General features: G+C 42.3%; 1 protein-coding gene across 1 annotated transcript in view; it reads right to left on the reverse strand.

Moving 5' to 3' along the window:
- Positions 1-21,895, reverse strand: part of adgrv1 (adhesion G protein-coupled receptor V1) — a 514,329-nt gene that overhangs the window by 244,496 nt on the left and 247,938 nt on the right. Inside the window, exons 57-62 of the mRNA XM_063069242.1 lie at positions 18,904-19,083; positions 12,915-13,076; positions 7,778-7,898; positions 6,621-6,744; positions 2,953-3,091; positions 1,414-1,599 (exon numbers count right to left, since the gene is read on the reverse strand). Of these exons, the coding sequence (XP_062925312.1) occupies positions 1,414-1,599; positions 2,953-3,091; positions 6,621-6,744; positions 7,778-7,898; positions 12,915-13,076; positions 18,904-19,083 (912 nt within the window). The remainder of the gene's footprint in view (positions 1-1,413; positions 1,600-2,952; positions 3,092-6,620; positions 6,745-7,777; positions 7,899-12,914; positions 13,077-18,903; positions 19,084-21,895) is intronic.

A 21,895-nucleotide genomic window follows, 5' to 3' on the forward strand; every position in this document is an offset into this window, starting at 1 on the left:
GCATTTATATCCTTATGATTAGAGTACTGTGTTGCTTATTTCTTTAATAAAACTTGCTTAGTTCCAGTAATCCAGACTCCAACTAAGTGGTCCATTTCTGCTAGTTTGGCAACCCAGTTACGGGGTACGTAACAGAAATAAAGTCAAGTCAATTCAATCCAGCCCATTACAGGATCTTGTAGCAGCTTAACTCAATCTGATTACTTACGCAGGCACAACCAAGTGGTATACATTGTTCACCAATATCTTGCTTTAAGATATAAACTCGTAAAAGAAACCATATCGTTCTATAAATACAAGCCTGATCCAGTTTTAGAGTCAGAGTCCTGCACTTTATATTACCACCGATAGAATATTACAGACAGGACAATCCATAATAACTGTCCATATCTAATATTACAGGATAAACAAGCAAGATCAACTTACTTAATAGATATAACCATTCCAAACACACGTAACATACAGAAATCAATAAGTGATAAACACCAGAAATATGCTGAATTAAAAGAGGAAATTGAAAGACTTTGGAACATGAACAGGGTATACATTGTCCCCATAGTAATATCTACAACTGGTATCATCCCAAAATCACTATACAACAGCATTAAACAATTAGGGCTACACAGCGATATTTATGTCAATCTTCAAGAATCCACAATACTAAACACCACTGAAAGTTCCTAGCAATTGAGAAATGTGTTCACTTGACTATACCCATACCTCAGGTTTTACCAGATTGAGCTGAGAAAAATAAGTAAATAATAATAATAACTACTTTATTCATAGAGCATTTTTCACACAGTTGATGTACAATAGTTCAAAATGCTTTATGATGGGTTAAAAGTACAAATATGAAAATAGAATAAAAATAAAAGTAAACATGTAAATAAAAGACAAAAAGATGTTAGGTAAAAGCAAGGTTATATAAATAGGTTTTGATCTGGCTTTTGAAAGTGCCAAATGAGTCTGGATCCCTTATAGTTTTAGGTATTGAATTCCACAATTTAGGACCATAGTTCAGATAAGCTGATGTGTCACTTATTTTTTGAGGGAGATTGTTTAAATTTAAGAGACCAGTGGAAAAAGATCTGATAGCTTGAACAGGATTATAAAACGAAAATGATTCTGTGATGTACTCTGGTCCCAGAATATCGACAGCTTTAAAAAGTAAGAGAACTTTAAAATCAATTCTAAATGATTGGTGGATGCAGGGTCAATTTCAGCATTTAAGAGAAATTTGGATAGGTACATGGATTGGAGGGTATGGAGGGCTATGGTACGGGTGCAGATCATTATGACTAGGCAGAGTAATAGTTCAGCATAGTCTAGATGGGCCAAAAGGCCTGTTTCTGTGCTGTAGTTCTCTGCGACTCTATATTATCAAACAAAAAGATGTACTTTGCATTGTGGTACCTGTTTTATATTCTCAGAGGCTTGGAGCTCCTCATGGGAAAATGAAAATTGTCCATAAGGAAAATCGCTGGCTGCCATGGTGATATTGGCAGAGTTTGACGTGTCATTAATTACAGCGTTGCCACTGACCCCTGTTAGCTGAAGTTGGTAATACTGTTTTTCTTCAGGAATGTCATCGTCCATTACCTGAACAACAAAATTAAATTCACAGTTAAAAGCTGAATATCTAAAAAGCTACCGGCCCTGCTAACAAACAAGAGAAAATCTGCAGAAGCTGGAAATCTAGGCAACACACAAAATGCTGGAGGAACTCAGCAGGCTCTGCTAAGATGGTGCTGGAAAGACGCAGTGATGCTTTGCAGGCAGAAATCAAAGCTACTGAGCATTACACACACAACTGCTAGAGGAACTCAGCAGGTCAGGCAGCATCTATGGAAAAGAGTACAGCTGACATTTCTGGCCGAAACCCTTCGGCAGGACAAACAAACCTACTAACAATTATACTAAATATAAGTTTTTGGGACAATGATCACTGCAATCCATAGTCTGTAATTTCCTGTTGGTGGGTGTGCCTGTGAACCATCTGTACGACCTGGCATTTTTCGCTGCCGCTGTTACTGTGTGATCCTAAGTCTCCGGAGGGGAAGGCCCCGAGTCCTCGGCTTTGCTTGTTGCTTGGCGGCCGGGATGGAGTCGAAGCGCTCAGCAGAGATGGTGTTCGGTGCTCGGTGTCGAAGGGCTGGACAGAGGCTCGAAGTTTTCGGACAGACTCAGTGTCGGCTGTGGTCGGGTGCTTCCAATGCATCGACAGTTGCCTGGAGGTTTATGGCAGAGAGAGTTTTTCCCTTCTGCTGCCTACTATCGGGACTATTGGGAGTTGATTACAACTTTGAGACTTTTTTTACTGTTCCCATGGTCTGCTCTTTATCAAATTATGGTATTGTTTTGCACTGCTGTAACTATATGTTATAATTATGTGGTCTTGTCAGTGTTAGTCTTTGGTTTGTCCTGTTTTTTTTTGTGATATCACTCCGGAGGAACATTGTATCATTTCTTAATGCATGCATGCATTTCTAAATGACAATAAACGAGGACTGAGTATCCTCATAATCTAATAATCTAACCTGCCTATCTCCTCCTCCTTCCCTTTCTCCTACGATCCACTCACCTCTTCTATCAGATTCCTTCTTCACCAACCATTTAGCTTTCCCACCCACCTGGATTCACCTATCACCCTCCAGCTTGTCCTTCTCCCCCCCCACCCCTTTTTATTCTGGCATCTTCCTCCTTCCTTTCCAGTCCTGATGAAGGATCTCGATCTGAAACATCAACTGCTTATTCAGCTCCATAGATGCTGTCTCACCTACTGAATTCCTCTACCATTTTGTGTATTTCCAGCAACTGCAGAATCTTTTGTGAGAACAAATATAGCTGCTTTATCATCACAATGATTATGACCTAATTCATCAGAGATGAAACATTAAACTTTCTGATCTGGCATGATCCACACAGACTTCAGTTTTGTTTTGTTTTCTGTACCTGAAGCAAAATGGTGGCTGATGACTGTCTGTCACGCAGGAAAACAGTGCCGCTCACTTCTCCAAATTCATTCAGAGATGCTGGAACTATAATCCAGTTAACGGTAACATCACCGAAAATCCCTGGGCCACGCACTAATCTGAAACAAAATAAAAGAATGATGGAATTCTGAATGAAGTTGGTAATAATACTTTATAAATCCACTTTAACATGCACATTGTGGCATTCACATCTCTTTTTTGCCAATAATAACATTAAGTAAATATACACTAATCATGCAATGGTGTGAGTTTCTGGGAAAAATGAGGAAGGCACAGGATAGATATATTCTAAAACAAAGAAACACTTAAAGGCAAACTAATACAACCATGGCTGATAAGGGAAGTCAAAGCTAATGTAAAAGAGAAGGCATACAACAAAGCAAAAATTAGTGGGAAGACAGAGGATTGGAAAGTTTTTGAAAACCTACAGAGAGCAACAAAAAGAGTCATTAAGCGGGAAAAGATGAAATATGAAAGCAAGCTAGTAAACAAAGTGGATAGTGAAAGTTTTTTAAAGTATATAAAAAATAGAGAGATGAGAGTGAATATAGGGCCACAAGAAAATGAGGCTGGAGAAATAATAATAGGGGACAAGGAGATGAACTAAGTGTGTATTTTGCATCAGTCTTCACTGTGGAATACACTAGCAGTGTGCCAGATGTTGTAATGTGTGAAGGAAGAGAAGTGAGTGCAGTTACTATTACAAGGGAGAAGGTGCTCAAAAAGCTGAAACACCTAAGGGTACGTAAGTCACCTGGACTAGATGAACTGCACGCTAGGGTTCTGAAAAGGGTAGTGTTAGAGATTGTGGAGGCATTAGTAATGATCTTTCAAAAACTGTTGGACTCTGACATGGTGCCAGAGGACTGGAAAATTGCAAATGTCACTCCACTGTTTAGGAAAGGAAAAAGGCAGCAGAAAGGCAGCAGTGGTTGGGAAGATGTTGGAGTCAACTGTTAAGGATGACGTTATAGAGTACTTGGTGATAAAGGACAAGATAGGACAAAGTCAGCATGGCTTCCTTAAGGGAAAATCTTGCCTGTTGGAATCCTTGGAGGAGATTGCAAGTAAGATAGAAAAAAGGGATGCAGTGGATGTTGTATATTTGGACTTTCAGAAGGCCTTTGACAAGGTGCCACACATGAGGCTGCTAACCAAATTAAGGGCCCATGGAATTAAGGAAAGTTACTGGCACGGTTAGAGCACTTGCTGATTGGTAAGAGGCAACGAGTGGGAATAAAAGGATCCTTTTATGGTTGGCTGCCAGTGACTAGTGGTGTTGGGACCACTTCTTTTTATGCTGAATATCAATAACTTAGACGATGGAATAGATACCTTTGTTGCCAAGTTTGCAGATGATACGAAGATTGGTGGAGGGGCAGGTAGTGTTAAGGAAACAGGTAGACTGCAGAAGGACTTAGACAGATTAGGAGAATGAGCAAGAAAGTGGCAAATGAAATACAATGTTGGAAAACGCGTGCATTTTGGTAGAAGAAATGAATGTGCAGACTATTTTCTAAATGGGGAGAAAATCCAAAATATGAGATGCAAAGGGACTTGGGAGTCCTTGGGCAGGACAACCTAAAGGTTAGCTTGAACGTAGAGTCGGTGGTGAGGAAGGCAAATGCAATGTTAGCATTCATTTCAAGAGGTCTAGAATACAAGAGCAGGGATGTGATGCTGAGGCTTTATAAGGCACCCAGTGAGGCCCCACCTTGAGTATGTAAACAGTTTTGGACTCTTCACCTAAGGAAAGATGAGCTGGCGTTCAGAGCAGGTTCACAAGGGTGATTCTGCGAATGAATGGGTTATCATTCGAGGAACGCTTGATGTCTCTGGTCTGTACTCACTGGAATTTAGAAGGATGAGGGGGGATCTCATTGAAACCTTCCAAATGTTGAAAGGCCTAGACATGGAGGATGTGGAAATGATGTTTCCCATGGTGGGGGAGTCTAGGACAAGAGGGCACTGCCTCAGTATAGAGGCGTGTCCATTTAAAACAGAGATGCAGAGAAACTTCTTTAGAGGGTGGTGAATTTGTGGAGTTTATTACTACAAGCAACTGTGGAGACCAGGTTTTTGGGTGTATTTAAGGCTCTTGATTGGACACAGTATTCAAGGCTACGGGGAGAAGGCCAGCCAGTGGGTCTGAGAAGGGAAAAAAAAATCAGCCATAATCGAATAGTGGAGCAGAACGATGGGCCAAATGGCCTAACTCTACTCCTATGTCTTATGGACATTTTGAAAGTTGCATTTTCTCTTATTTTTGTTTGCAAAGTTGGTCGTATTGTGAAAGGGAAGTAACTAAGGGATTTGTCTGTTAAATTACATTATGTACATGCATGCATGACCTGTATCAATGAATAGGAGAAACTACAGGATGCATGTTGTTGGGGAAAGGATAGTGAGGGCTAGTAAGGAGTAAATAGGGATGTGGATTGTTCTGATGTGGTGACAGGGAAACACAGACAAAGCCTGGAATTAGAGACATGGATGTAACAGTGATGACGTCCATGACTCAGGAGATTCATTAATTATGTTCTAGCATGCACCCATTGTTGTAACCGAAAACTGGATGTACCATTAGCCCAGGGGATAATCATTTCACTCTACAATCAAACCTAGTCAGTCACTTTATTAAGTCTTCCTGTAGCCACCATTCTGTTATTGAAATGTAGTTTTACTGGAAATCTCATCAACTGGGAATGTACAAGCTCGACCAAATTTATGCTCAGAAAGACCAGCTCTGACTGGTCTCCTGGCGAGGAGCAGTTTTAAATAAATTTTCCGTTATTTCGAACACCAACTCCGTGTGACCTTTCATTTTGCTTCTACAAGGTGCTCATTAATACATGGCCTTTTTGAATCTCATGCCTCCAGCAACGCAGAGCTAACATCACTGAACAGTGTAAACTGAACCCTCATACGCATTGCCTTCATGTAATGAAAGAAGATACAACTAACATGTTAATGAACACAACATCACACAGATTTAAAATACAAATTGATTCTCGTATGTAAACCTTCATAAGCATTACCTTAATGTAATAAAAGAAGATAGAACTGACATGTTAATGAATATAATTTCTGCTTTTAAGTTTCATCTTCTTTCATCACCATCAGCGTTTCATAGCTCTGAGCCTGTACTTATTGGAGTTTAGAAGAACAAGGGAAATCTGTACATTGAAGGAACTAGACAGAATAGATTTGGAGAGACTATTTCCTTATAGTGGGGAGTCTCAGCCCAGAGTGCATTGATTCAGAATAGAGGGACATCCATTTAGAACAGAGATGAGGAGGAATTTCTTTAGCCAGAGGGTGGTCAGTCTGTAGAATTCATTGCCACAGACAGCCGTGGAAGCCCAGTCATTGAGGTTGATAAGTTCTTAATTAGGCAGGATGTCAAAGGTTATGAGGAGAAGGCAGGAGAATGGGATTGAGAAGGATAAAAAAAACAGCCATGATGGAACGGTGGAGCAGACTTGATAGGCCGAGTGGCCGAATTCTGCACCTATGTCTCAGGGTCTTTTAAAAACACACCATGTCACACAAATTAAAATAGAGATTAATTCTTACGTGTTAATGTTCAAAATTTGTGCAAATGGAGTTGAATTAAAACCTACATACCTTACGAGGGTCGTACCATTGTAATCACCGATTGGCTCTCCAATTAGAATGTGTCTGGTTGATTCAGCAATGGCAATTGTACTAGACGATGCACGATCACCTAAAATAATGACTGTGGCACTTCCTGTGGAAGAAATATTCATCAGAACAAATGAATGGAATAAACATAAAACCACAGAAGCTTTTCTTCCTGCAAATAGATTGACTGTTTGGTGGGGTAGCGTATAGGGCAGCAGGTTAGTGCAGTGGTTAGCACATCATTTTACTGCTCCATTGATCACCAATCGGGGTTCAACTCCCACCGCTCTCTCTGAGGAGTTTGCACATTCTTCCCATGACCCTGAGGGTTTCCTCTGGGTGTTCCAGTTTCCTCCCACATTCCAAAGACATGCAAGTTAAGGCTATATCAAATGCTGGAAATTCAGAGTAACACACACAAAATGCTGGAGGAACTCAGCCGGTCAGGCAGCTTCTATGAAGAGGAATAAACAGTCAACGTTTTGGGCCGAGGCCTTCATCGGGACTGGAAAGGAAGGGGGAAGATGCCAGAGTAAAAAGATGGGAAGATGGGAAGGAGGACAAGCTAGAAGGTGATAGGTGAACCCAGGTGGGCCGGAAAGATAAAAGGCTGGAGAGGAAGGAATCTGACAGGGGAGGAGAGCGGACCAAAGGAGAAAGGGAACAAAGAGCTGCACCAGGGAGAGTTGATAGGCAAGTGAGGAGAAAAAGTAGGAGAATAGAACAAGAGGGAAGGGGGAAGGGAAAAGGAAAAAAAAGTTGTAGGAAGCAATGTTGCCGCTGGAAGCATGGTGATACTTGCGGGCTGCCCAGGGTAATCGTCACTGATTGATACCGCTTCGTCAGCTGTGACACGCTATGTTGCCGCCGGAGGCATGGTGATACTTGCGGGCTGCCCAGCACAATCCTCACTGATTGATACAGGTTAGTAAGTTGTGACATGCTACGTTGCCACCGGAAACATGGTGATACTTGCCAGCTGTCACCAGCATATAATTGGACTGTGTTCTTCGTTGATGTAAACAGCATGGTTCATTATATGTTTCGATGTACACGTGACAAATAAAGTTAATCCCTCATTTTATTCCTTTACTTTTTGTAAAAAATATTGCATACATCAGTGAATTATTTAGGCTTACCATTTACAGGGGATATTTCTGCACTGTTTGACGCAGATATCAGCCGAATCACATATCGTTCATCTCCCTCCGAAAGATGATCTGGATAAATGTGTAAAACAAGTGTCTTTGTCGTCTCAGTCTAACATAATAAAAGTAAAAGAGATTGTTAGTGTTCTGAGTCAAACAACATTTGTGTTCATATTATAATGCAACATCTATGCATCTATTTTGATGAAACACGACAAATGTGTACAAAGTTTTAGATAATTGCAAGTTATGAGCCTTGCCTTTGTCCTCATGCAGAAAGCACCAAGCAAAGACTAAGTGCATAACTAAGGCTAACCATGATCAAGGACCCCCACCATCCAGCCCATGCTCTCTTCTCACTGCTGCCATCAGGAAGAATGTACAGGAGCCTCAGGACCCACAGGACCCACAGCATCAGGTTCAGGAACAGTTAGTACCCCACAACCATCAGACTCTTGAACTTCTCTCATCTACACTGCCCCATCACTGAACTGTTCCCACAACCGTGGACTCACTTTCAAAGACTCCTCATCTCATGGTATTGATATTTATTGAGGATTGATTGATTGATTGATTGATTTATATTTGCAAAGCTTGCTATGCACACATTGGTTGGTTGTCCATCCTGTTGGATGTGGTCTTTCATTGATTCCATTGTGTTTCTTGTACTTACTGGGAATGCCCACAAGAAAATGAATCTCAGGTTTCTGAATGCTAACATATATGTATTTTGATAATAAATTTATTTTGAATTTTAAATAAAGTGAATTGAATGAAGCATCTCTTGAATAGGTATTACCCCAAAGAGGTTTGCAAATTATTTATAAACTCATTCATGCAAATAATAATTTATTTGTGCACTGCAGAGATCTGAATAAAGGAAAAGGCAATGGCTCAAAAATTGTCAAACATCATTAAAGACCCCTTCCTTTAAGGAGGTGGTACAGAAGCCTGAAGACACATGCTCAGTGTTTCAGTAACAGCTTCTTTCCCTCTGACATGAGAATTCTGAATGGACAATGAACCCATGAACAATAACTTACTGGTTTTTTTGCTTTTTTCACTACTTATTTCATATATATATATATATATATATAAAATTGTAATTTCTAGCTTTATTATTATGTATTTCAATATGCTGCCAGAAAACAACATATTTCATGACATATGCATATACATTCTGTGATATTAAATTGAACCATTGAAGCATATGCCAGTGATAGTAAACCGGGTACTGATTCTGAAAGGAAAAACAAGGCAAAAAATTACTGCCAGTAGAGAAAAAAGTTAGAATGCAATTATTTCCCTCTGCTCAATATACTTGGAACCAAGTGACAAAATATTAGGGACTTTAAGAAGTTCTTAGGTAAGCACGTAAATGATAGAAAAATGGAGCGCTGTATAGGAGGGGAAGATTAGATTGATCTTAGAGTAGGTGCAAAGGTGGGCACTTCATGCCCAAAAGGCCTGTACTCTGCTGCAGTGTACTATGTTCTAAACAAATTGATGAAGGTAGAGCAATGGATGTTGTCTATATGGATTATTAGTAAGATATTTGACAAGGTTCCCTATCTTAGGTTCATCCAGTAGGTCATGAGTCACGGGATCCCGGGAAACCTGTCTGTGTGGATTCAGAAAAGATTTGCCCACAAAAGACAGAGGGCAGTAAGAGACGGAGAGTATTCTTCTGGAGGTCAGTGCCCTGTGGTGTTCCACAGGGATCTGTTCTGGGACCCCTGCTCAGGGATTTTTATAAGTGACTTGGATGAGGAAGTGCAAGGGAGGATTAGTAAGTTTGCAGATGACATGAAGATTGGTGGCTTTGTGGTTAGTGTAGAAGGTTGTAGAATATAATCGGATATAAACAGGGTGCAAAGCTGGGCTGAGAAGTGGCAGGTGGAGTTCAATCTGGAAAACTATGAAGTGAAAGCTTTTTGAACTTGAGGCCAAAATACAAGTTAATGGCAGGATTCTTAGTGGGGTGGAGGAGCAGAGCAATCTTAGGAACAAGTCCATAAACTGTCTCAAAGCTGCAAAGAAAATTGATAGGATGGTTAAGAAGGTATATGGTGTGCTCATCTTCATTAGTCAGTGGATTGAGTTCAAGAATTGTGAAGAAACATAACGGCTCTATAAAAACCTGGTTAGACCACACATGGAGTGTTGTACAACTCTAGTCACCTCATTATAGGAAAGATGTGGAGCTTTAGAGAGGATAGGGAGCACACTTATCAAGATTAGAGAACATGCTTTATGAGGAAAGGTTGAGTAAGTTGAGGCTTTTCTCTTTGGAACAAAGGAGGAGGCAACTTGATTCAAGTGTATAAGATTGTGAGAGGCAGAGATGGAGTAGACAATCAGCAACTTTTTCCTAGCGAGGCAATGTCCAATACAAGAGAACATCCATTTAAGGTGAGTGAAGGAAAAGTTTAGGGGAAATGTCAGAGGTACACTGTAGCAATTTTTTTATACACAGGGAGTGGTGGTGTTTCGAACAAACTGCCAGGGTGGTGGTAGAGGCTGGTACCACAGAGACATCAAAGGTCTCTTAGATAGGCACATGTATGTATTGAATTGAATTGACTTTATTCCTTACATCCTTCACATATATGAGTAAAAATCTTTACATTACGCCTCTGTCTAAAAGTGCAATGTGCAATCATAGTAATTTATAATCATTTATAATAAATAGAACAGTCAATGCAACATAGAAATACACTCAGATCAGGGTGAGTTAATCAGTCTGATGGCCTGGTGGAAGAAGCTGTCCCGGAGCCTGTTGGTCCTGGCTTTTATGCTTCAGTATCATTTCCCAGATGGTAGTAGCTAGAATAGATTGTGGTTAGGGTGACTCAGGTCCCCAATGATCCGACAGGCCCTTTTATCACACCTGTCTTTGTAAATGTATTGAATATTGCTAAGTTCACAACTTCAGATGCGCTGGGCTGCCACATTGCTCTCTGCAGAATCTTGTGATTGAGGGAAGTACAGTTCCCATACCAGGTAGTGATGCAGCCAGTCAGGATGCTGTCAATTGTGCCCCTGTAGAAAATTCTTAGGATTTGAGGGCCCATACCAAACTTAGCAAAAATAGAGGGTTATGGCTTGTGTAGGAAGGAGCGGTTAAATTCATGGAGGAGAAAGTATATATAGATTGCATGATATTTGTGTGTAGTTTGTTCTGTGAACCCTATTACCCATTGAATCCAAGGCTATAATGGAGATATGTTCTTCTGGAAAGCTTGCCTTTCAACAATGTACTGTCCTTTGATCTAAGTGTCACACAAAGTTGGTAAATTGGTTTATTATTGTCACATCCACAAAGGTACAGTGTAAAATTTGTCTTGTAATAAGCAACAGGAAGAAGTATTCTAAAGGAAGGATGATGCAACCATGGCTAACAAAAAAAATCAAAGTCAACATAAAAGCCAAATAGAAGACATATAATAGAGTAAAAATTAGTGAGAAGTTAGAGGATTGGGAATCTTCTAAAAACCAACAGAAGGCAACTAAAAAAAGTAATTAAGATAAAAATGGAATACGGAACTAAACTAGCCAATGATATTAAAGAGGATACGAAAAGTTTTTTCAGGTACGTAAAGTGTAAAAGAGAGGCAAGAGTGGATATTGGATCGCTGGAAAATGGTGCTGGAGAGGTAATAATGGGGACAAGGAAATGGCGAATGAACTGAATAAATACTTTGTGTCAGTCTTCACTGTGGAAGACACTAGCAATACGGTGGAAGTTGCAGGTGTCAGGCGTCATGAAGTGAGTGAGGTTACCATTACTAGGGAGAAGGTTCTTGGGAAACTGAAAAATCTGAAGGTAGATAAGCCACCTGGATTAGATAGTGTACACTCCAGAGTTCTGAAGGAGGTGGCTGAAGAGATTGTGGAAGCATTAGTAATGATCTTTCAAGAATCACTAGATTCTGGAATGGTTCCAGAAAACAGGAAAATTGCAAATATCACTCCACTTTTCAACAAGGGAGAGAGGCAAAGAAAGTAAACTATAGGCCAATTAGTCTGATCACAGTGGTTGGGAAGATGTTGGAGTTGACTGTGGTTTCAGGGTATTTGGAGGCACATGTTAAAGTAGGTTGGTATCCTCAAGGGAAAATCTTGCCTGTCAAATCTGTTGGAATTCTTTGAAGAGATAACCAGCAGGACAGACAAAGGAAAATCGGTTGATGTGCACTTGGATTTTCAAAAGGCCTTTGACAAGGTACCACACATGAGGCTGCTTAACAAGTTGTGAGCCTATGGTATTGCAAGAAAGATACTAGCATTGATAAAGCAATGGCTGATTGACAGGAGGCAAAGAATTAGAATAAAGGGAGCCTTTTCTGGCTGGCTGATGGGTTTTGTGTTGGGTCCGATACCTCTTACGTTTTATGTCAATGATTTGGATGACAGAATTGATGGTTTTGTTGCAAAGTTTGCAGACAATACGAAGATAGGTGGAGGGGCAGGTAGTTTTGAGGAGATAGAGAGGCTACAGAGGACTTAAGAGAGAATAGGAGAATGTGCAAAGAAATGCCAGATGGAATACAATATCAAGAAGTGTATGGTCATGCACTTTGGTAGAAGAAATGAAAGGGTTGACTATTTTCTAAATGGAGTGAAAGTACAAAAAACTGAGATGCAAAGGGACTTGGGAGCCCTCATGCAGGATTCCCTAAAAGTTAATTTGCAGGTTGAACCAGTCATGAGGAAGGTAAATGCAATGTTAACTTTCATATCAAGAGAATTAGACTATAAAAGCAAGAATGTAATGTTGAGACTTTATGAAGAACTGGTGAGGCATCACTTGGGAGTATTTTGATCACATGGGTGTAATTGGCCAGTATGGGCTCAGAGGGCCAGAAGGGCCTGTTACTGTGCTATATTTCTAAATAAAACTTAATTTCACAGGATAACTGGGCCAATTGAGTCAGTCCCGGTAAATTGTCACATGGGTGTAATTGGCCAGCACGGGCTTTTTGCACTGAATGGCTGTTACTGTGCTTTGTCTCCAAATAAAATTAAATAAAAAATGCCAACTGGGTCAATGAAGTTAGCACAGTAAGTGGTAAAATACTACAGTCAAATGCAGATTTTACCCATTTGTTTCTATTCCTATTCCTACCTGATTGAATATCAAAGTTCCAGAAAGGGGTGAGAGGTCATCAACTGCAGCATCATCCACCTGCCAAACAATTCGAACTGAGCCGTGACCTTCCTTTCGACGGACAGTAAAGGACACCAAGCCAGCCGGATCATCGAATGTCGATGGTTCCTCAACCGCTACCTACAAGAAAAAAGTTGTGTATCATATGACCTCACAACAGTTAATACAGACCTGACCTGAACGTGAATTCTTAAAACTTGTTCCCCTATCTGATCTAATCATCGTCAGAAATATTACAATCTCAAATATGCTGCTGTGCTAGAGGAACTCAGCTATGGAAAGGAACAACAGTTGACTGTTTGAGCCAAGACAATTCATCAGGATTGGAAAGGAAGGGGGAAGAAGAATAAGAAGGTGTGGAGAGGGGATGGAGTGTAAGCTGGCAGGTGATAGGTGAGAGCAGGTGAAGAGGAGGGTGGGTGAGTGGGAGAGGGGGGAGTGGGGAGGAAAGCACGTCTCAGCCCGAAACACTGACATTTTATTCTTCTCCATAGATGTGGCCTGACCTGTTCAAGTTCAAGGTTGAGTTTATTGACATCTAACTGTACATATATGCAATCAATTAAAACAATGTTTCTCCAGACCAAGGTGCACCCATAAAACGTACAGTACACACAGCACAAAAACAAATATTACCACAAATCAGTCAATATAATTAAAAATGCACGGCGTGTGCAGCACAGTTAAACAAACTGTACAGTAAACAGCTTGCTGTCCTAGTGACAAGACCTCAGTGGTGGCAGGGTATTCATTAGTCTCACAGCCAGAGGGAAGAACCTGTTACTCAGTTTGGCAGTCCTAGTCCTGATGCTCCTGGACCTCCTTACTGACGTAGTGGGTCAAAGAGATTGTGGGATGGGCGATACGGCTCCTTTGCCAACGAAGCTCCCAGTAAAGTGGAGGAGGGAGACCCCAGTGATCCTCTCAGAGGCTTTTGCTACCTGCCGTAGGGTCATGCGTCCAATGCCTTGCAGCTTCTGTACCACACAGTGATGCAGCCAGACAAGACATTCTCGATGGTGCTCCTGCAGAAAGTTGTTAGAATGGTGTAGGGAACCTTGCACTCCTCAATCTCCTCAGAAAATGTAGACATTTCTGTGCCTTCTTGACTAGTGAGGAGGTGTTGTGGGTCCAGATTAGATCGTCTGTTATGTGAAGACTAACTTGGTGCTCTGCACTCTCTCCATGGCAGAGCCACTAATATGCAATGGTGATGGTCAGCCTGCACCTTCCTTCTCTTCTGCCTCGCCCATGTTGAGACTCATGCTGTTGTTCTCACACCATTTGACAAGCCCCTCTACCTCCTCTCTGTATGCCAACTCATTATTGTTGCCGATGAGGCCAGCCACTGTTGTATCATCAGTGAACCTGATGATGCAGTTTGAGCTGGATGTAGCAGTGTAGTCACGAGTCAGCAGTGTGAACAGCGGTGGGCTAAGCATGCAGCCCTCAGGGGAACCAGTGCTCAGCGTGATGGAGCCTGAGATGTTGCTGCCAACTCAGGCTGATTGGGGTCTTTCCGTCAAGAAGTCCAAGATCCAGTTACAGAGAGGAGTGTTTGTGTTTTACTCCACATTTCCAGCATCTGCAGTCTCTTATGCCAACTCACTTGCTGAGTTTGTCCAGCATTTTGTGCATTACTCTAGATTTCCAGCATCTGCAGAATCTCTTGTTGTCAGGTCTGCACAGGCAAACACCTCCTAGTTTCCATCCAGCTAACAGGAGTCATTTCCCACTCATTTCCATCTCATCACCTGCAGCTTATTTAAACCCAGTTCTCATCCACAATCCTTGTTCACCCATCAGACCAGCCACCCTTGACCAATTCTGCCTAGCGTTCAGTTACCACATTGCCTTGTCGTGTTAAGTTTCTGTTCTTCCTCGTTTTGTGGTCCCCTGTGACTTGTAAATTTGCAATTTATTACTAAAGTGTTCGCTCACCGCTCAAACGTCTCTGTTGCTCTGCATTTCGGTCAAACCTTCTCTATACTTCCTGACACTATGTCTATTTTAGTCTAAATGTTTATCACAGTCCTCATGAAATTCATTCCTTCAACTTCCATGGGTGACTGGTATAGAGAATTCTAAATATTCATCACCCTCTGAAAATAAGGTTCTCCTCGTCTGGCTTAAACGGGTGACTCTGTATACCAACTCCAGATTTGAGGAAACATTCTCTAAGTATCTACCATATGAAACTCCCTCAGAATCCAATAATGTTTCAACATGCCAGAGAGTGGTGCACCTGTGGAATTCATTGTCATGGACAGCTGTGGAGGATACGTGATTGGGTATGTTTAAGGCAGAAATTAATAGATTCGTGATTAGTCAGGGCATGAAGGGTTACGGGGAGAAGGTAGGAGATTACAGTTGAGAGGGAAATGGATCAGCAATGTTGAAATGGTGGAGGAGACTCGATGGGCCAAATGGCCTAATTCTGCTCCTCTACCAAATGGTCTTTTGATGGCACAAGAGATTGCAGATGCTGTAAACATAAAGAAATGTACAAAATGCTGGAGGAATTCAGTGGGTCAGACAGCACCTATGGAGGGAGGTGGAAAATCGATGTTTCAGGTCATGACCCTTCATCCGAATGTTACCTGACCCACGGAGTTCCTCAAGCACTTTGTGTGTTGCTCATTTCAATTTGACAGTGTCTCATCCTTCTAAACTCCACAGAGTGTAGATCTAATATGGTCAACCTTCCCTTATAAATTAATTCCTTCATCCAGGAAATCACACTCTCTGAACTGTCTTTCCAAATATATGTTCTTATTTATTTTACTAATTTAGTGACACAGCTCAGAGTAGGCCCTTCTGTCCCTTTGAGCCATACCAGAACAGCAACCCCTGACAAACCCAGTTAAGTCTAACCAAATCACGGGACAATACACAATGACCAATTAACCTACCTGGTACATCGTTGGGCTGTGGCAGGTAATCGAAGCACCCAGGAAAACCCCAAGCATTCCATGGGGAAGATATACAAATTCCTTATAGATGGCACTGGTATTGGACTCCAAATGCAGGAGCTGTAATAGTGTCATGCTAACATCTTAGCCACCATGATACCATATAACTTAATATATTGCTCTGTACTGCTGCCGCAAAGAAAAACAAATTTCATGACATATAAGTGAGGATAAACCTGATTCTGATTTGGGTCTCTATTGTGGACTGAGAGTGGAAAGGAGGCAGGGAGAGGGGAATGACGGTCGGAAAAAGGGGAGCGAGTGGGAAGCACCAGAGAGACATTCTGTAATGATCAATGAACCAATTGTTTGGAATCAAATGACCTTGCCTGGTGTCTCAGGGCTGGGTATCTGCATCTGTGCCACCCCCTGCCCCTGGCATTCCTTCTCTGCCACCTGTCCCGCACCCCTCCCATGGAGCTCCACACTCTCCATTTCTAACATCCTTTGCTCCTGCCAAAATTACAAACTTGCTCTCCACTGCACGTTGACAAATACAGTACTGTGCAAAAGTCTTTGGCACCCAAGTTACATATATGTGATTAAGTCTTTTCCACAGAGCTCAATTTCTCTCTAAGTAAGGGATCCAAATCTGTACCTAGAATGCCGACTTTGATCAGAACAAAACAGCCCATGTGACTGGCACAAATCCACTCCTTGCATCTGCTGGTTGTGTACCAGCTACAAAATATGCAGGACGCTATGGTAACCTAATGGTTAGTGCAACACAATTATGTCCTCCAATGCATGGGTCTCCTCCGGGTGCTCTTGTTTCCTCCCTCAGTCCAAAGATCTATGGGTTAGAAGCTACTTGGTCATTGTAAGTTGTTCTGTGATTAGGCTAGGGTTGAATCGAGGATTGGTGGGGCTGTGTGGCTTGAAGGGCTGGAGGGGCCATTTAAACGCTGTATCTCTAAATAAGTAAATAATGTACTGCTGTTACACCAACAGCACCCCAGTGAACACCACACAGGACAAAGGCTTAGCTGCAAAAGAACGCCATATTGCGTAAAGTCACATGAGCATCTAAGCGTGTAAATGATCACCATTCTTCAGTCGCTAATGTATGCATTTCCTGGAACCTCTATCAGCACGATATGAGGACCCGCTCTAGAAACACTATTGCAGCTCAAGGAGGCTGCCTATTACATCTTCTCACAGGCAATTTACCAGGAGCGCTGAAGATGAAGGACCCAACGCATTGTTGACGATCCCTACCACCCATCCCGCAATCTCTTTGGCCCTCTACCATCAGGAAGGAGGTACAGGAGCATCAGGACTAGGACTGCCAGACTGGGTAACAGGTCCTTCCCTCAGGCTGTGAGACTAATGAATACACAGCCACCACTGATGTCTTGTCACTCGGAGAGCAAGCTGTTTACTATTTACCTGTGCTGTGCACTACATAGGTTCCAAGGTTGTCAAGCCGAGGAGTGGTGGTGGGGACAAGCTCCCACTACCTAAAAGTGCTCCTCACGGCATGCTCCTCAAATAGCCTCTGACAACCAAGTCCAACTCCTGGCCTTCTCGTGTGGCTTCGCCTCTAAGCCCGGCGGAACTGTTTCTACTACAGGAAAAGGGGCAAAGGTGGGTCCTGGTGCCTTAAAACCAGTGCTTCGGGTCGATGGAGCTCGTCAGCCTGGGAAGGCAGTGCACCTAAGAGAGGGAAAACTCTGACTTCAAACCTCCGCTGCCTTGCGGCCATACCCACTCATGGGAAAGGCTTCGGGAGTAAACCCTGAGGACAAATCTGGAGCTGGAGTCCCTAAGGCAGTCCGACGTTGCCTTCAACCTCTTTCTGGCAACTCCTGCAACGACACCGGTGCCAAGCTGTATCGGCCCTTGCCCTTCCCTTGGACAGCAACGATGTCATGGAGCGGGGAGACTTGCTGCATGGGCAACTGCCGGTCTTCCATACAACCTTGCCCAGGCCTGCGCCCTGGAGAGGACACTCCAGCGTTGCCTCACCGCGATGGCACAACACGGAAAGCCAACACTGGAGGACAGCGCCTTCAAGTGCAGTCGCTGCAGCTGAGACTGTCACTCCCCCGTGGGCCTCTACAGCCACAACAGATGCTGCTCTAACACAGACTGAAGCAAGACTTTCCAGGCGCAGATCCATGGTCTCGCGAGACTAATGGATGCCACCATAGCACTACATACAATTTGAATGATATTTTATTAACTTATTTGTGGTAATATTTGGTTTTATGTACTGCGTGCAATATATGTTTTGTGGGTGCACTGTGGTCTGGAGGAACATTATTTTGTTTGGATGTATACATGTAGGGGTGCATGGGGTGCCCAGGGAGGGGTAACACCCCTGGTGAAGGGACTTATTGTGTCCATTCCAAGGCAGCTCACTCATCCTTGGAACCCACTGGACACTCAGCTCTGATCTGTGGCTCTAAATAGCTATTTGCATGTGATCCCGGTACACCGCTCTGACAGATGGGCTAATCCAGGAGAGGGTAGCTGGCAGTCTCATACCCTGATGAACTAGGCACATGCCTGTCGCAGCATGCAAAGTCAGCTTCAGCAGACTGGGTGAATGAAATCCAACGGGCCGTTAGGGCAGTTCTGCAAGGCTCCGTGGTGAGGGAAGGGCATGACGAGGCACACAAGACGTCATGGTCATCCACTGCAACCAAGGAAGACCCCAGTTTGTGATGCTTGTTCGTCCCACTGGACTTGGCCTTCTGAGGTCAAGTAGGTGGAAATGTCCCAGTGCAATGGCTTTTCCACATTGGACAAGACTGACAGCCACCATTTATGTAGAGTCAGATGACAATAAACTTGAACTTGAAGTTAAAAGGTATTAATGATGAGGCATAAATGCTGGCCTGTAAGAGACATTGATATTCCATAAATTAAAAATAATTTGCATTAATGTTTCAGTCTCCATATCATTGACAAATGTTATAACTGAATTTGAATGTTAAACACGACTGAGAAGGAAGGAAAAGATTACTTACGTAACGTTCCTCAAACCCAAACACCCCCACAGGGGAGTCGTTGTTGGGAATGCTGACGGTAATAATGTTGTCATCTCCTATTGTGGCACCTCCCGTCACTTCCGTTAGTACAACACGGAATGTCTCCAGAAATTCAGTCAGATTATCATCCACTATGGTGATTTCTAGAATTGCAGAATGCTTCAAACAAAATGTTAAAATTGCGTTAGAAAGTTTTTCGTTCGGTTATTTGCAAATACCAAAGTTTGAGACCCCATGCTTCTTCATCAGTACTGTGTACCTCACTATGTTATGGAGTGACTGTTTCCAAGATAACCATTCTTATTCGGAGATTTTTGTAAAGTGAGGAGAATGAGAGGTGACTTGATAAATGTACACAATGTGAAAATATACTTGTAGTAAAAAAATGGCTATTTTTGTCTGTAATAACATTGAACCTATATTGTACCAGTACTTTGCGAACAGTGCTCATGCAACATTATGCTGATGGAATCTGAGTCCTTGACAAACTGCAGACCACGTGACATGATACTGTAAGGATGCCAAGTACGTTGTCTAAGAATAGAACGCGCCCTGTCCTTGAACTGTCTTACTTGCGTTTAAAGGCATGACTATGCTGTCTTTTTTTTTGAAGCTATCACTGGCTCTTGAGTGATTCTAGTCTTCCCTTGTTGCAAGTAAAGTAAACATGCTTGTGATTGATTCCCTCAAGTTAATTGTTGTTTGTTAAAAGACGGAGTGGAAAGGTGCTCAACAACATGATGATAAGAGGCACGGTAGACAGCCAGCACCCTTTTCCTGGGGCAGCAACAGTCGATGCGAAAGGGTATACTTTCATGGTGTGGAAAGTATTGGTGGATTTCAGAGGTAGGTTTGTTGCACACAGAACGGTACGTGCATGGAACACGCTGCAAGGGGTGGTGACAGAGACAGATATATTAGGGATATTTAAGAGACTTTGATAGACATATGGATGATAAAAAATGGAGGGCTATGTAGGAGGGAAGGGTTACATTAATCTTGGAGTCGATTAAAAGGTCATCCCAGCATCACCAGCTGAATGGCCTGTACTGTGATGTAGTGTTCTATGAAACCTTTTACCCATTCAATCTCATCTTAAAAGTGGAGATGTATTCCTTTGGCAAGTTTGTCTTTCAACAGTGATGCCCCCACAGGTGTACTGTCTATCAGCAAGATTAAGGACTGCCGTTTTAATTAACTAGAAATGGATAAAACATTGTTTGACAAAATATCACTGTGCAGGTTTTAATTGAAGAGATTGCGTTGTCATTTTCCAAACCAAACTTCTGAGGTGAATTCCCAGGTGTCATCCACAGCCTTCAATCACTGCCTGTGCAACAGTTCATATGCTAGGTCTTCTCTACGATCAGAAGACACAGCTGGTTATAAACAATATCAAGTATAGCAAGTCTACCCCATCATCGAGTTACTCGATAGCGAGGGAGCTGGAGGTGCTGGAAGAATTTATTGAGATACAGTGTGGACTAGGCCTTAGAGATGCTCTGCCCAGCAATCCACAGTTGGTACATACTTGTTGCCACCTGCTACAGAAAGGTGGTGCACAAAGTCGTTGTGCAGTCTAGCTGTGAGTGATTGTCTTGGACGTATTTCTTGTGAGCAGAAGACCCTCTTGGACGTTGGTAATTTAGGAAACTGCAAGGCTGGTTCACTGGATCGTTGCCGAGGGGGCTACATGATCTCAGCTGTAGTGCAGATGAGGTCTGATGCCACGGGTTTGCCTGTTGCAGCCACACAGGAGAGGAGGTGCCAGCAGCGGTGTGGCACTGCATCCATATGGAGTTGGGGGCTGGCCCTTTCCATGGGTGCTGCCCTCCAGTGTTCGCTCAGAGCAAAACAAACTGGATTGCTTTGAAGCTCGTCAGCAGACCTGCTTTACGCTTGATCTTCCCAACAACGTTCATGCCCCATCAATCTATGGGACATGTCACTCAGGGACTTGGGTATTATATTTTTTGTGTGATTATATGTTTTCTGCCATCTTATATGCTTTGTATCGGCCTCGTGCTTTGTATGGCTGTTTGATACTGTGTTTTTGCACCTTGACCCCGGTGGAAAACTTGCGGTTTCATTTGGCTATGTTCGTGGGTATTCATATATAGTTGAATAAGAATTAAACTAGTACTTGTTCAGTTCTAGAACATTGAATATAGAACATACAACCTTACAGCAAAATACAGCCACTACGGTCCAAAATGCTGTGTCAACCTTTTATCCTTTTGTAACATCAATCGAACCATTTTACCAATCTATCTAATTTTACTTTCATCCATCCGCCTATCTAAGAGTCTCTTAAATGTCCTTAATGTACCTGCCTCACCGCCACCTCTAGCAGGGCGTTTCATACACCCAGCACTCTCTGTGTAAAAAAAAAGCCTACTTCCGGCATCCCTCCATACTTTCCCACAATCACCTTAAAGTTATGCCCCCTTGTTTCTTTGCCAAATAAATTCCATTTCAGCAAATTTTTATTCTGATCTCTTTTAAAATAAAAATTTATGAACCACTTGTTTCTAGAACAGCTATTTCCTTTCAACCATTCAGCTTTTAAACCATCTGACACAATCCTAATCGCTGTAAATTAGCAACACTATGACCATTTTGATGACTTTACAATAAAGTTGTCTTTGCCTTTTTTTGAGAAACAAGAGGAATCTGAAACAATGCACAAAAGTTCCTGGAGGAACTCAGTGGGCCAGGTAGCATCAATGGTGTGAAGAGTCACAACCCAAAACATCAACTGTCCATTTCCCTCCATAGATGCTGCTGAGTTCCTCTGGCATTTTGTGTATTACCTTGTTTCTTTTATGTTCTAATTGTGTTCTTTCTTGTAAAAATGTGTATCATTTCTGTTTAATTCTGTATTTATTGTGAATACTGCTTATATGATGCTATGTGTCTGTGATGCTGCCACAAGGAAGTTTTTCATTGCAGCTGTGAATATATGAACTTG

Source organism: Mobula hypostoma, chromosome 16 (assembly GCF_963921235.1).
Source record: "Mobula hypostoma chromosome 16, sMobHyp1.1, whole genome shotgun sequence".
NCBI classification, from domain to species: Eukaryota; Metazoa; Chordata; class Chondrichthyes; order Myliobatiformes; family Myliobatidae; genus Mobula; species Mobula hypostoma.